This window comes from Sinocyclocheilus grahami, unplaced genomic scaffold, assembly GCF_001515645.1.
Source record: "Sinocyclocheilus grahami isolate Dianchi unplaced genomic scaffold, SAMN03320097.WGS_v1.1 scaffold472.1, whole genome shotgun sequence".
Classification (NCBI taxonomy): domain Eukaryota; kingdom Metazoa; phylum Chordata; class Actinopteri; order Cypriniformes; family Cyprinidae; genus Sinocyclocheilus; species Sinocyclocheilus grahami.
Genome location: NW_015505651.1, coordinates 400,661 through 416,882, shown reverse-complemented (window position 1 = coordinate 416,882; position 16,222 = coordinate 400,661). Strand labels below are relative to the sequence as shown.

The following is a 16,222-nucleotide window of genomic DNA, read 5'->3' as shown; positions in this document are numbered from 1 at the left end:
GAAATCACTGTTAGATCCACTGCCACTGAATCTAGATGGAGTTCCTGACTGGAGGGTGCTTGTTCCATAAATCAGGAGTTTAGGAGCTTCTCCAGGTTTCTGTAAGTACCAGCTGAGACACTGCTTTCCACTACAACAGCAGGTAGGATCACTGTTAAATATACAGGTTACAGTGACTGATTGTCCAGTTTGAGCGAGCAGCACTGAGGGAGTTTGAGTCACTGTCACCTGCCCAATAGATTCTGTCAAATGAGAAAGATTAGAAATCACAAACACTTTTACAACCATATATCTTCACAAGACATAAAAACAAGTAAATAACACACATAATCTTTACCTCGACATAATACTGCCAGCATCCAGATCAATATGGTGATGAAAGTCATTTTTGTTGGTTGTAGGTTCAGTTCTCGTGTAAAACAGTTGTTGATCATGTTTCATGTTTGTCAGAGTTATAAGCACATGCAGAGCACTGAAGCGTGTGTCGCTCATGCAAAACACACTCTCTATGCAAACACTGCAGCAGTGAACAGGTATAAGTTGGTTTAATGTGCTGTTTCATTGAACAGGACAATAAACTGAGGTCACTGGAAACCTCACTGATGTGACAGATGTGCTGTTGTGTTCACAATATAACTGATCAGGGGTTTTTTTAAACAAAACTCCCAATATCTGAACCAAGCAATCATGAAAGACACAGACTGATTCAATAATGCATGACAATATATTCAGAATTATGATTGTGTGCTGGTGTAGGATCTTAAAGTAGGGTGACCATGTTTTAGTTTTCAAAAAAGAGGACAGTGGGGTCACAAAGCAGAAGGGGAAGGGGGGGTTGTTGGGATTTAGAGGGGTTAAAGTCTCCAAAGTATCGCAATGACCATATGCCAAATATCAAAACTCCAAATATGTAATTTCCATAATCTCCCAACAACAGACCAGCATGACTTGTCTTTTACACAGAAGTATAGTCAAGACCATTCAAGAACCACACAGCAAAATCCTCCTGTTAAAAGTACTTCTCAGTGTTCATGTGTGTCCACAATACAGAGTGTTAAAGAAGCATTGAAGCAGAGTTGATTATCACCACTGTTGAGATTAGTGATGAGAGAGACAGCTTTTCAAAACTTGCAGTCAATTATTTAGCTAAATGTTTAAAAATGTTTGAAATTGCATGCTCTGGTGACATCTGCTGTTGTAAATGTAAATGCAACAAAAATGACTTTTACAAACCAACTGCAAGTGTTATATTAGTGATGTTATCTATTAATTGTGATTTTTTTTTAAATCATCTAATACTGTTAAATATAAAGTGTCTGTATAACTGACTTGCAGCCACAGCTTTAGATGAAATCAACTAAAAGAAGCCAATGAAAGAAGACATTAAATCTCTCAAGATCTCAGCAATGGATGATTGAACAACTCCACAAACAGCACTACCAGCTTCAGATTGACGTTTAGCTTTTTAACAGGTGTTCATCACTGATCACTCAATTTATCATGTAATTATTGCGTTAACTCAGAGGTCTTGACTATACCTCTGATTTCTATGCAACATATTATAAATGAGGCCCCAGGTCTCATCTTGCAGGATGCTGAATGCAAATAAGAACACACTCTGAAACCACATGCGATAAGATCATATGATAAAAGTTTCTGTTTGTATTACTGGTAATAGATTAAACTATTTTACAAACCAACTGCAAGTGTTATATTAGTGATGTTATCTATTAATTGTGATTTTTTTTTTAAATCATCTAATACTGTTAAATATAAAGTGTCTGTATAACTGACTTGCAGCCACAGCTTTAGATGAAATCAACTAAAAGAAGCCAATGAAAGAAGACATTAAATCTCTCAAGATCTCAGCAGTGGATGATTGAACAACTCCACAAACAGCACTACCAGCTTCAGATTGACGTTTAGCTTTTTAACAGGTGTAAGTCAAGAGTCAAGAGCGCAACTTAAGACACTGATCAAATGAAGAACATTACAGCTAAATCTAAATTAATTCTCAGTTAGGCATACTGCTTAAAAACACTATAAAACATTTTCAAATGTTTCCACTGAGTCCAGTTATTTGCAAATGCAGGTTCAATGGAATTGTTGAGGGTTCCTATGCAAAGTGGCTCTGTGAATAGGTTATTGTTAGAGGTCAGACTGTAGAGCTCAGGATCAGATCAGGACCATCAGTGGACAGGAGAGTATTGTGGGCAGAGTGAGTATTTACCTTCAGTTGATTTATCTGAAGAGTCTAGTTCATCTGTTAACTGATGATGTTTTCATTACGCCACAAGATCTTGACCTGACCTGAGACTGACAACCAGCGAATCAACAAAAACAGATGTGAGATGAATACACTGTGGCTGCCTCTTCTTCTGAGTAAGTTTGTAAACTGACAGAGGTTTATATGCGTTATGCTTTTGTGGAAACCATATTATACTACCATTCAAAAGTTTGGGGTAAGACATTTTTTTCCCCCCCAAAAAATTAATACTTCTATTTGGCAAGGATTGATATGAAAACTGATCAATAAGTGCTGTTCTTTTAAACTTGCTATTCATCAGAGAACCCTGAAAAAAATAGTATCAAGGTTTCCACAAAAATATGAAGCAGCACAACTGTTTCAACATTGATAATAATCAGAAATTGAGCAGAAAATCAGCATATTAGAATGATTTCTGATGGATCATGTGACACTGAAGACTGGAGTAATGATGCTGAACATTTAGTTTTGCATCACAGGAATGAATTACATTTTAAAATATATTACAATAGAAATCAGCTCTTTTAAATCATAATAATATTTCACATTATTACTGTTTTTTACTGTATGTTTTGATCAAATCAATTCAGCCTGGGTGACTTTCAAAAACATTAACACACCTTAATTGTTCCAAACTTTGTACTGATAGTCTGTGCATACCAATTTATTTGAGGGATATAAAATATTAATAGGACGTCTTGCATGTTTCTTAAAACGTTTATAAAGTTCAAGTAAACATTTTCATTTTCAGTCATGAGTGGACAGTTGTGTAACAATTCCTCTTTTATTCCACTCTCATATTGTTTGCATTTACATCCTCAAAAAACTTTCTGGAAAAACTCACCTGAGATTTGCATAACAAAGTATAAATAATGAGCAATATTCCATATATTTGCATTGATTTTTTACAGTAAGATCCATAAATAGTGAACCATTAATAGTTCTGTAACCCAAAATGTGCTCTGATGCAGCTGTATAATGCCAGTGCACCAAGACAACATACACTTTTATTGAAAATACAACCTATGAAGTATTTCTAGATATTTTAACATAATTTAACCCTCTGGTTGGACCAAAATATTTTATGTTTTGATTTTTAAAATGTTTTGTCAATGGAATGGTATTACAGTTTGTGACAGTTGCTATGTGAACACACACACACAAATAAATGCAAACATGATTCAAAAAGGTTAAACAATCCTTGAATTAAACATTGAGTTAAGCAAGAGTAACCGTTTCAAGTCAAAATTCGTTCAAATTACAAAATATAAAAATTTTCCCCGCCGGCGTTTTTGATAATTTTCACAAAACTTTCAGAGCCATTGATCAAAACATTAAAACATAAACAGTAGATCGACCACTTCAATCCACTCCTTCTGGTTTACGCAGATCTTCTTCTTCGCTTGTTTTTGGATCCAGAGATGCTGTACTATATCAGTACTATTAAAAGCGCCCCCTACTGTACAACAATTTAACCTCAGAAAGCCAGAAAAACTTGTTTGGTCACTTTTAAAGCTAGGTTGGGCAGTTTCAAGTGTCACCTAGTGCAGAGGTCCCCAACCACCGGGTCAACCGTGGAAGAATTGCTACCGGGTCGCAAGAACGTTCTGGGAAAAATATGTATAGATATGACACTCTGTTATTTATTTATGTTAATGATTGTTCTAATTATTCTGTATTTTCTTTGTATGAGACTGATATGGAGTAGCAATTTGACTACTAAGATTAATTTGCCAATTTACACAAACAAGCAATTTTAAACCACAAAAAGAAGAAACGAAAAAGAGCTCAATTCGTCACTCATGCGCTGTTCTCGCACACAATCAAAGCGCGCACAAGAGACGTGTTTCAGACAGCGCGGAAATACCGAGTTGCTTATACATACATATAAAATTAGCCTATGTCAAAAACCCTTCACGGCATGGTCATTCTCTGTTTTAAATATTTTTTTTCTTGCTTATCTAAAAAAAATAGTCCGATCTGTGAAAAAAAAACACAATATAATGCGTTGAACCACTATATAATGCTACTATAATACTATATAATAGCCTGATATATATATAAAGCATAATAAAGTATAAATAAATTGCAAATGCCACATTTGCACGTCATGCTTCTCCCACTCAAACATTAAGAATACTTTTAACTAATGATGGGATAAATTAAGCTTTTCAAAGTTTTGAATCAGTTGAACCAATTCACCCTTTGCCATGAGTTTGATTGACAGGCAATCTGACCAATGATAATGCTGAATCCTCAGTGGGCCCCCAATCAGCCCTGGCTCATATGCACATGCATACCCTACACACGCAGACGCTATGCCCCTGAGTATGAGTGTGACCCCTAAATGAGGATTACCAGAATGTTAAGAGAAGTATTGTTTTTGAGATGTATGCAAACATTACAACTTGTTACTCAAATGATCACATTTAGGCTCAGTCATATGGGCAGAGGAGCAGTATTTTCCTCAGTTACCCAATGCCACATGGGACGATGCCAGACTCTACTGTCAGTCCTGTTTCAAAGAACTGATGACCATCACCTGCAGTAACGTCCACCTCATTGTGAAGAACCTTTCTTCGGACTACTGGGTTGGACTCCGCAGGAGTTACAATGGCTCCTTCCCTTGGGCTGAATGGTCCAATGGGGATCCTGTTACATATCAGAATTGGTACCCTGGTCATCCTGTTCCAAATAAAGAAAAGAAACTGATTCCTATATGTTCCTCAACTACAGAAAGTCCACTGAGCACCCTAATAACTACCACAACATCTACCCTAATGACCTCACTAGAAACCTCCACAGTAACTTCTGCTCCGGTAACCTCTCCAAAGACTTCCACAATATTTCAAACTGAAAAAGCAGAGGATACATGTCCTATACTGACTGATATCCTTGATTGCTTAAATATGACATGTTATGATCTTGAAAGTGCCATGACTATGTGTAATAGAACAACAACTGTCACCCCTAAGACCACAACATACAACACTGCCCCTGAGGTCACAACATTTAGCACCACTTTTAATGCCGCAACAAACGGCACCACAACCGAAGGCGCCACAACTGAGGGTCCCACAACCGAAGGCGCCACAACTGAGGGTCCCACAACCGAAGGCGCCACAACCGAGAGCACCACCACCAGCAACTGCATCTCTGAACCCGCGCCAGATCCTGAACAGTACATCGAGGATGCTTGTGTGGTCCTGCTCAGCTTCGGCATGTGGAAGGAAGAAGACTGCAATAAAAGTCTACCCTACATCTGTTATGAAGGTAAGGACTTTGTTTTAAAGCACAGAGTTATATTGTTCGATTCATATTGTTGGAACTCTGACAAGCTTAAAAATAAGGTTCCACAAGGAGGTTTTCACAGCAAAGCCAAAAATCAAACTTGGTTGAAGGCTGTGGGCCAAAAGTAAATTTATCCAGTTCTTGTCAGGGTTCTGTCACTTCGGTCTAGTGTTCTTCATGGTTTTGTGACAGAGCCCTGTCACTCCCATCATGTCGTTGTTTTCATGTGAGCGCGCGGCTTCGAGAGTGCTCGAGCCATGCGCTCTAGTCTGCATGTCCTGTTTCCTTGTTTCGAGTTGGAGCGTGGTGTTCGGATCCCGGCACTCCCGTCTTGTTGAGTTTTGGTTTTGTGTCGGGGTTTGGACACTTGCGCTCCATGTTCTGTCTTGTTGTGTCACGAGTTCGCTCGGGCCATGTGCTCTTCTGTCTGTGTGTGTTGCGTCTTGTGTTGCACGCGGTTCGTGTTTGGCCGCGTGCTTTCGTTGTCTTGTGTTGTTGCGCTGCATGCTTTCATGTCATGTTATGTTTTGTGCTGTGTAGCATGCAGCTTGTGTCTTGTGTGAACACGCGGCTTATGAGTATTCTCATTAGCTGCCTGTTCGTGTCTTGCTTTGTTCAAGCACATGGCTTGTGATTGTTTTGCTGGCCATGTGCTTTTGTTTTGTGTGAGCACATGGCTTTTGTCTTTGTTTCATGTGTGCTATGTGCTCTCATGTCAATTGTCTTGACCCCACCCATCTTGTTACCTAATTATTGGTTAATTTGCCCCACCTGTGTTTCCCTCATTACCCTCCTCATTTGCTTCCTATTTATTCTCCTTGTGTTTGCAGTGCTGTGCCAGTTTGTTGTCAAATGTTGAGTGTGAATCCTTGTGTCTTGCCCTGCCAGTCTGTTTTCCCCTACGGGGTAGTTTTGGCTTGATTTTTGCCAATAAAAGCCCATTCTCCTGCATCACTGAGTCCTCGCCCCATCCCCAACCCTGACAAATTTCTTAATTTTAAAATGTTCTTAAATTTAAGGATGCACTGATCTTGATGTAGATCTTCATGTCCGATTCTGGTGACCTTTTTTTTTTTTTTTACAAGCAAATGGCCCTATTCTGGTACCGATTTCTTAATTATAAATTAATTAAAGCAATAGACAAGAAATAATGAAAAGATGTTTATTTTCTCTATTACAGGCCAAACTATAGTCAACCACTGCATTTCAATCATAATTCAATCAAAGATGCTACATACATGTAGCATGAACAATTTCTGATATAATTAGATTGTGTCCATAAAACAAACCTTCATGAAACCAAAACAGCTGTGCTTATAAACACTACTTTAATATGTATTATACATCGTGATATGACTGTCACATTAAGCCATGACACAAAATCGATTTTTATTTCTAATTATTGTGCAGCCCTAATTAAAATAGCATTCATTCATTCATGAGAGTGGAGTAACATATCTAAAACAAATCTGGGTTCCTCTTATGGTTCTACATAACACCATTTGACAAAGGTGCTGTATAGTACTTTAAGTGGTTCCCCTATGATGACAAGCCAATGAACCACTTTTAGTGCTATTTTGCACATTTTTTGTCACTCTTATAAAAAATGGTTTGTTTAGAAACTGTTTACAGAAAGGTTCTTTAGGGAACCCAAAATGGTTCTTTATGGAAAAAATGACTTTTGGAACTTTTGTTTTTAAGACTGAAAAAAAAATTTCTTTATAGAAGAAAAAGGTTCTCTAGTTTATTAAAATGTTCTTCACACTAAAACAAAAATGGTTCTTTTAAGAACTGTTGACTGAAGGGTTCTTTGGGGAACCCAAAATCAAACCTCTTTTTTTAAGCATTCCTTTTAAGAATGTAATCAACTTGTAAGTTTCTGCCGATATACATCATTGTATCTATCTGTCCGTAGAGCGCTTTTTTGGCCAGATATACGTTTCCGACGTGAACACAAGTGCAGCCAATCTGAGCTGGACTGAGGGGCCCGGTGCTGAGAACATCAGTCACTACAGAGTGGAGATCACTGAGGACAATAACCAGACATTTAATCAGACATTTAACCAGACATTTTTCCAGACTGAGCTGTTTGAACACATACAAAATCTGACAGCAGGAACTCTGTACAGAGTTCAGATGTTTCCTGTGAAATGTGGCAGGGATCTCAATCCGCAGAATATCTCCTTCTACACCCGTAAGTAGACTCGGACTTGACTTCATTGTGCGCAACATGGTTTCAGCATGACTAATGAGCAAAATGACCCATGCCGTCCCTTTTTTAGAGCCCTCTGATGTGCAAAATCTGACAATAGTCGGTATGACAAACGTTAGCGCCAACCTCAAGTGGAGGAATCCAGAAGGAAACCACGACTTCTACTCAGTACATGTCGAATGCAAGTTAAATAAATCTATTCATGACAAAGTCGAAAAGTGTCCAAGTGAAGAGTGCACTATCAAGAATCTTGCTCCAGGGTATGAGTATGAGTTCACAGTTAAAGCTGTTGTGAATGAGACGTTTGGAGGTGTGCCAAGCAGCGCTTCTGATTACACCAGTAAGTGCAGAAAGTGTCATGCTTGACTGTATTCATCCATCCAAACTGTATGTTTCCATCCAAAGCTGCAAATTTAACTTGTGCGCAAAATTGGAATAGCACATCAAACATTTCCAAGTAAAGAGTTTTAATCGTATATGAGTTTTAAAATAGTTTTATTGATGAATTAGCTTTTATTTTTTATTTATATTTTTCATGTTAATTCTAGTTTAATTATTAGTGAAGTTGTTTTGCTTTGCTATTTTATTTTATTTCTTTTTTTTTTAAATGTTGATGCTTTATTCGCACCGTTTTTATCACATAAACATAGACAAATATCATATTATACATTTGCAAATAAAGCACCTTATTTACCATTTTACTTGGAAATTTAACTTATTCATTAAATTGAAATATTGCATAAAAAAATTGCGAATAAATCACCATCTGTTCAAGACAGTGTTATTTAAGCATTTATTATAGCTGTGTTAATATTTTGAATAAGCTTTTATTTTTATATTTTTCCTTTTTAATGTAATTTAGAATGACATTTTTAGTAACTTTGCTATGTGTTATTGTCATTCAATTAGGGTTTTTTATTGTTTTAATTTATTTTATTTCAGTTTTCGGTAGTTTATTTTGTTTATATTTATTTCCAGATAATAACTTTAACTCTTCATCTTACACTTTTCATTTTATTGCCAAGGCAAATGTCTCATTTTCATTTAACATTTTTCAACTAATATTTATATTTTATTTTGTTTCAGTTTGGTTAGTTTTAGTTTTTATTTATTTCCAGTTAATAGCTTTAGTGCTTTAACATTTTTTTAAACTTTGAAATCATTTTACTTTTTTTTTTTTTTTAAGTTAATTTGCCAAGGCAAAATTTGAATGCTAATTTAGATTGTTTTTCATCTAATATGTCTTTTATTGTAGCTTTTATTTTTAATTAACATAAATGTTTTCATTTCCGTTTTAGCTTTCGTTAACGATAATAACCAAGTTCAAGAGAATAAAAGTCACTTCCTGGGAAATTGGGGCAAAACATGTATGTGGAATAAAAATGCAAGTTGCTGCATTAGCCACTTTTTTACTAAATGAATAAAGTGATCAACATCTGGCATGCTGTGGGATGCGACTGGTCTGCAGATTAGTCCAGTTATCCAATCACATTCTCCATTGCGCATCGAGCGATTTATTCAGTAAATGTGTTTTCATTGAAACTTGGAATTTATGCACAACTTGGCGATTCCATTCAGCGTGTGATAACCTCAGATTCAGGTGGATGGAAACATAGCTTCACTATTGTCAAAGTAACAAGCATTCCTGTGGCCACAGCTTTTAAAAGAAGCTCATTTTGATAGACTAACTGCTTTTGTTGGTATTTATTTTTCAGAACCTTCGACTGTCACAAACCTAAAACAATCATATAAAGATAGCACATTCATAAAAGCCTCTTGGGAACCGCCCGAGGGAGGATATTCAGGATACCGCTATTGTCTTAAAAAAGTCGATTACAGCCACAAGTGTACTTACTGCAACATCATAACAAGCAGCAGCAGTACGACAGACTTCAGTATTACAGACTGCAACATAGTGAATGCAACTACAAATGTAATCACTGAGACTGATAAACCAGACGGCAGCAAGTTTTGTCTGTGTGTGGCAGCGCTGACAAATAATGACATTATATCAGGAGAAATGGTTCCAATCCCAGCATACACACGTGAGTGTCATGCTCAGTTATTACATTACTTCCCTACCTTATAAGTAAAGGCATTTTATGTATCATGCATATTCATTCTAATTGACCATTTTCATGACTAAGCTGTGAGCTTAACACATTAGATGAAGCTGAATGTGAGTTGACAGTCAAACAATTTATGGAAGATTGTTTTGGCCACGGAATAAAAAATAGAAAAGGTAAATGCAAGTTCACATTTCAGACTTTTCCGCCGCAACTGCAAGCTTAGGTCTGAGACTTTATAACTCATAGTTGTGACTTTATATCTCCTAAATCTGACCTTTTTAACACCGTTAGTTTATATCCCACTATGCAATTTAATAACTCGCGCTTCTGAGAAAAAGTCTAAATTGTGAAACGTAAATTGCAATTGCATGAAAAGAAGTATGAATTGAGATGAAGAGACAAAAATCCAATTACCTATATAATTTTTGTTCTGTGGCTTCCATAAGCAGCTGAAGGAGTTTTTATGTGTGTTCTCTCAATGACTGCTTAGATTTTGTTAAAGTCTGCATTCAATACTGTTGTAGCATTTCCAAAATGATGACACACAGCATGCTCTCTCCTCTCCTCTCCTCTCCTCTCCTCTCCTCTCCTCTCCTCTCCTCCCCTCCTCTTAGTCCCAAAAACTGTGAACCTCTCTTTGGAACCCGGCTCCGACAACATGACTGCCCGCTGGGAAACAGATGTGAAGTATGAATATTTCAAAGTGATGATTACAACAGATGCATACCCGTACAATCCCCTGCCACTTAGAATTACAGAGTTGAATTACACTTTCGAGAAACTGAAGGCAGGAGTGAATTACACCGTTTCAGTTTACACAGTCAGTGGTGACCTGATTAGTGTTCCTGCTATAGAGTCAAAATACACCAGTGAGTAATTGCTATATTGCAATCATTATTTTTCAGATCATTTGTCCAGTAGCTTAAATTATTGTCTTCATCATCTTTTCAAGTTCAGCTGTATAACATCTCTCTAATCAATTCACAGAGCCTACTAAGCCTGCTTGGGTAAATGCCATCGCTAGCAAAAAAAGCATAGATGTATACTGGGGAGCTCCGTTTGCGTCACAGGGTGTCACGATTAATTATACGGTGGAATATTACACGGCTTTTTGGAACAAATCTGATCAAATATATACAAATGGTACAAGCACCAACTTTACTGGTTTAAATCCAGGAACGAGATATGACATTAATGTCCGTGTCGTGGCAGACGATTTGAGTGAGCCAGCAACTTATCATGCATACACAGGTAAAGACAATACATCCAGTTTGTTCATTAAGCAAACATTTGGCTTTGTTATTTACATCTATTGCATTTCATGATTATGCAATTCTCGCATGTTATGAAAATGAATATTTTGAGTATTTTTGCAGACAGATTTCCATCTTTATTTATGTGTTTATTTTCAGTGCCTGAGAAGAGGACACTGGTGCTCACAATGTTGTGTTCCTCTGAAACGGCGCTTCATTGTGACAAAACTGACACTCGGAAAGAACTGTTTGACAAGGTGAGGAAATGTACATTAAGCTTGTTGCAACTTTACAGAAACAGAATTATTACGGAATGAATGCACATGAGAAATAAAGATTGTGATTAAAGAAATATGATTATAAATGTTCAAACAGTTGTTGTAGATGTAGATTGATATCATATGGTATACTGATTACAAAAACTTATTTAGACCCTTTTAATCTAAAACAGCTTTATGCAAATAGCTGGAAAAGTTAAATGAAGTAAACTAAAATGTATGTTCTGCCTTTCAGCTGAAAAACATAACTCATATCAAATTTGAAAACAAGGTCCACTGGAATCTGAGTTGGGCAAAAACAAAGTAGGTTTGTAAAAACAGCTGAGTCACAAATCTCCAGCCAGTCACATTCGTTGTCATTAATATTTTTTTACAAATTAGTATGAATCCTATTTAACTCTGACTCTGATTTCACAGAGACAACGTCCTTTGAATCCCTATGACGTGGCCTGCTGTAACTAAGGGGAAAAATCACATACTGCAATGCATTGTGAACTCTGATTTTGTTTTCTTACATTTACAAACAAAAGCAATTTGTCAAAGAACCAACAATATTTGTAATATACAACTCCTGGTTTATTAGACTAGATTAGGAAACAAGCTAGAGATGAGGAGAAATGCAAAGAAGAAAGACATTTTTGGTAAACCCTGGATTATGGAGACCAAATGTCCTCACAGAGATAGAAAAACCTGACATTTTTGACCTTATAAAAAAGCTTATAAATCATAGTTGTTTTTTGAAAATGTAAAAATGCAAAAAGTTTTCTGTGTGGGTTTTGCTAGAAGGGATAGAATATACAGTTAATATACAGTTTAAAAATCATTATTTCTATGTAAAGTGCATTGGTTGTTAAGTGCTTGTTTTTAGCTTCTTGAGAGATTTGGGCTTTGATTCTCACTCATTTTTAGAACTCTATTGTCTTTTCTTGTTACAAATTGCTTATTGACATATTTACTAAATAGAGTGGAGTAATGATATTTGCTATAGTTAAGGGAGCTCGATCTTCAAAACTGTAACTTGAATAGCTTTTTCATAAAGACATTTACTATAGCTTCATGTGAGTTCCAATTTTAATCCGATTTTAATTTTTCATGATGGATTACTGCAGATTATTTTGGTGTGTTTTTTGGGGATTGGTTTCATTATAAATAAAGATATTACGCATGGGTTTGTTCACTTTATTTCAATACTTTATGCAAGTTCTCAGTATAATATATATATATATATAAAGCATTAAATTCAGACTAAGAAAAAAAAAAAGGTTCCTTTCAAAGCTGTTGCTTAAAGGTTAAGCTAAACCTTAAGAGTATCTAATCACATTAAAATATATTAGTTTTTTTTATATACGTCCAAAAATATTTTCAAAAATAAACAAATATATTATATATATTTGTCGTTATTTTCCGTCTGATTAACAATATATATATATATAAAAAAAACAGTTTTACTAATTATCGTTTTCAATCATTCTGCTTTACAACGGTGGACAAACAAGCTTATTTTAGAGCTTAACACTTTTTATATCATAAAGGTCTTCATAGGCTCGTTGACACGCAATTTAGAGCATACAATAACATATGCAATTTTTTGTTTTTAATAAATTAGTCATTAAGACTGACTGTCTGGTAATATTAGCAAGCTAGCTAACGTCTAGGTTACTTGTGTAACCCTCGTTCCCTGAAGGAGGGAACGGAGACGTTACGTCAGTGACTGACAAATTGGGATCTCGCCCGAGAGCCCAATCACCTTCGAGTGTTAACTAAACAAGCCAATGACAGTTGGCGTGCGTGCTTCGCAACGCGCACCCCGCCCCGCAGCGCGGGTATAAAAGGAGAGCGCGTGCAAACGCACATCAGTTTTTCGCTGAGGAGCCGAGACTACGTGCCCCGGCCGTACAGCGGTGGTACAGCAACTGTGGCAACGGAACGTAACGTCTCCGTTCCCTCCTTCAGGGTGCACTAACTACAAACATGTCACAAGTACAAAGGCATTTCAGCAAAGCGTGGCTGTTGTTTCATCCGAAAGCAGATTTATTGCATACTTGACACAAAAACTCCCAGCAGCTGATGTTTTAACGCATTAAAACACAAGCCAAACTCCGTGCAAGAGGCACAAACGCATGTTTCCTTCAGTTGCATGTACATCTCCAGTTTTCCAAATGCTCCGAATGCACTGAAATCAATATGCAAGAATGCACGTTCGCTCACGTGCCGCATAGGGCTGGACAATTATTAAATAACAATATACTGTATATCGCGATATATTTTTTCAATAACGGTGATATGAATTTTAAACACATTTCCGACATACATTATCAGTGTTTCCCATACATTGATTTATTTGTGGCAGTCCACCAAAACTTCGTTGAATAAACATGAGCACTTCACATTTCAAAATCAAAACGTATCTGTATCTTTGAAGGGAACCGACTGTCTTCATTTTCATTTGATCTAATAAAGTAGCGTTCATGAGCTCTAATTGTTCATATTAATATTATTATAGCCGCGGTCACACTAGACTTTAAGCATGTGAAATTGTTTTGCATGCTGTAACGTTCACAATATGATGTCACACTGTGCAGCGTCTTTTTAAAAACTTAAATTCAACACGTAACAAATTATAATACATCTAAAATGTAAAAACATACAATCTACTCCACTTTCCTGCAGCGTGCATTTTTAAATGTATGTTCTTTTAATTCAGATAGGAGGTCACGCTCTGAGTAACGTAATCAGATTACTTTTTTCATGTAACTAGTAAAGTAACGCATTACTTTTTAATTTACAAGAGAATATCTGAGTTACTTTTTCAAATAAGTAACCCAAGTTACTTTTTTTTTCAATTTATTGACCGACAGCCCTCCTGTCCCCATGTTGAGAACTACATCAGGTAAACGAAAATACAACTCAGATGACATTAAATACATGTACAGATAAAATGTATTTGAGCATTTACAAATGTGTTTTTCTATCATGTTAATAACTTTGCATATATTTGGGTCTAAACAGCTCGTGCTCAATTTAATTTATAATATACAGTACAAGTCAAAAGTTTGGAATAATCAAGATTTTGAAATGTTCTTTGTCTCTTCGGCTCACCAAAGTTGCATTTATTTGTTCAAATATACAGTAAAAACAGTCATATTGTGAAATATTATTACAATTTCAATTAACCAATTTCTATTTGAATATATTGTTAAGATGCAATTTATTCCTGTAATGCAAAGCTGAATTTTCAGCATCATTACTCCAGTGTTGTCACATGATCCTTCAGAAATCGTTCTAAACTCATTATTATTGCTCAATTATCATTGGTGCTCAATTATTAATAATAGGTCTTGAAAGTATAAAAACTTACTCAAAACTTTTGACCTGTAGTGTATAATATCATTTCAGTGTTTGATTTTTGGGATTTTTGGAAGTGTACTTTTGGGTCACCACATGATGTCTAATGCAAAATCCGGATTCTGGAGCAAAACCAGTTGAGAACCACTGACAGTTAATGTGTCGTTTGCCATTTCATATTTGGCAGATTTACAATTCAAAATCTTTCAGGTGGAAAACGAAGGACCGTAAAGCCACACTTACAGCCATAACAATCAAGATACCAGTTAAAACACACAAACATTGGGATTTTAAATATAACAGTCCGAACAAAGCAGAAACATCTTTGTGTTTGTACGACTCGATCTCATAATACATAGAAAAATCCTGTTGTTTACAGTGCGAGTGGAGATTTCACGCATTTGCAGGCATGGTTTGACGCAGGAGTCCGTGTTCTCTATGCTCACGCTAGCATGCAAACACATGCTGACAGATGCTGCAGCGACCTTGTCTGGTGTCTGGGTTGCACAGATAGACAACGTTGAAAAAAATCCTGCAAACCAAAGTCAAACTGCATGTTTGTTCTTTGCACTAACTACAAACATGTCACAAGTACAAAGGCATTTCAGCAAAGCGTGGCTGTTGTTTCATCCGAAAGCAGATTTATTGCATACTTGACACAAAAACTCCCAGCAGCTGATGTTTTATCGCATTAAAACACAAGCCAAACTCCGTGCAAGAGGCACAAACGCATGTTTCCTTCAGTTGCATGTACATCTCCAGTTTTCCAAATGCTCCGAATGCACTGAAATCAATATGCAAGAATGCACGTTCACTCACGTGCCGCATAGGGCTGGACAATTATTAAATAACAATATACTGTATATCGCGATATATTTTTTCAATAACGGTGATATGAATTTTAAACACATTTCCGACATACATTATCAGTGTTTCCCATACATTGATTTATTTGTGGCAGTCCGCCACAACTTCGTTGAATAAACATGAGCACTTCACGTTTCAAAATCAAAACGTATCTGTATCTTTGAAGGGAACCGACTGTCTTCATTTTCATTTGATCTAATAAAGTAGCGTTCATGAGCTCTAATTGTTCATATTAATATTATTATAGCCGTGGTCACACTAGACTTTAAGCATGTGAAATTGTTTTGCATGCTGTAACGTTCACAATATGATGTCACACTGTGCAGCGTCTTTTTAAAAACTTTAATTCAACACGTAACAAATTATAATACATCTAAAATGTAAAAACATACGATCTACTCCACTTTCCTGCAGCGTGCATTTTTAAATGTATGTTCTTTTAATTCAGATAGGAGGTCACGCTGTGAGTAACGTAATCAGATTACTTTTTTCATGTAACTAGTAAAGTAACGCATTACTTTTTAATTTACAAGAGAATATCTGAGTTACTTTTTCAAAAAAAAAATTTCCAATTTATTGACCGACAGCCCTCCTGTCCCCATGTTGAGAGAAATCAGAAGATGTTACTGTAGTTCTAAAAT

At 36.2% G+C, this 16,222-nt stretch overlaps 1 protein-coding gene across 1 annotated transcript; it reads left to right on the top strand.

Annotated features, from left to right (window-relative positions):
- Positions 1–18: 18 nt before the first annotated feature.
- LOC107553369 (receptor-type tyrosine-protein phosphatase eta) lies at positions 19–12,062 on the top strand. The gene is made up of 11 exons (XM_016235576.1): positions 19–101; positions 2,298–2,382; positions 4,700–5,539; positions 7,473–7,751; positions 7,840–8,109; positions 9,485–9,814; positions 10,453–10,707; positions 10,826–11,089; positions 11,251–11,348; positions 11,605–11,672; positions 11,787–12,062. The coding sequence occupies exons 2-11, from the start codon at positions 2,352–2,354 to the stop codon at positions 11,800–11,802; spliced, it is 2,451 nt and encodes an 816-aa protein (XP_016091062.1). The 5' UTR covers positions 19–101; positions 2,298–2,351; the 3' UTR covers positions 11,803–12,062.
- The last annotated feature ends 4,160 nt before the right edge of the window (positions 12,063–16,222 follow it).

Coding starts and splice junctions, on each gene's coding strand:
- LOC107553369 (XM_016235576.1), top strand. CDS start 2,352: ATGAATACACTGTGGCTGCCTCTTCTTCTGA. Junction 5,540..7,472: donor ACCCTACATCTGTTATGAAG/GTAAGGACTTTG, acceptor ATCTGTCCGTAG/AGCGCTTTTTTGGCCAGATA. Junction 11,349..11,604: donor GGAAAGAACTGTTTGACAAG/GTGAGGAAATGT, acceptor TCTGCCTTTCAG/CTGAAAAACATAACTCATAT.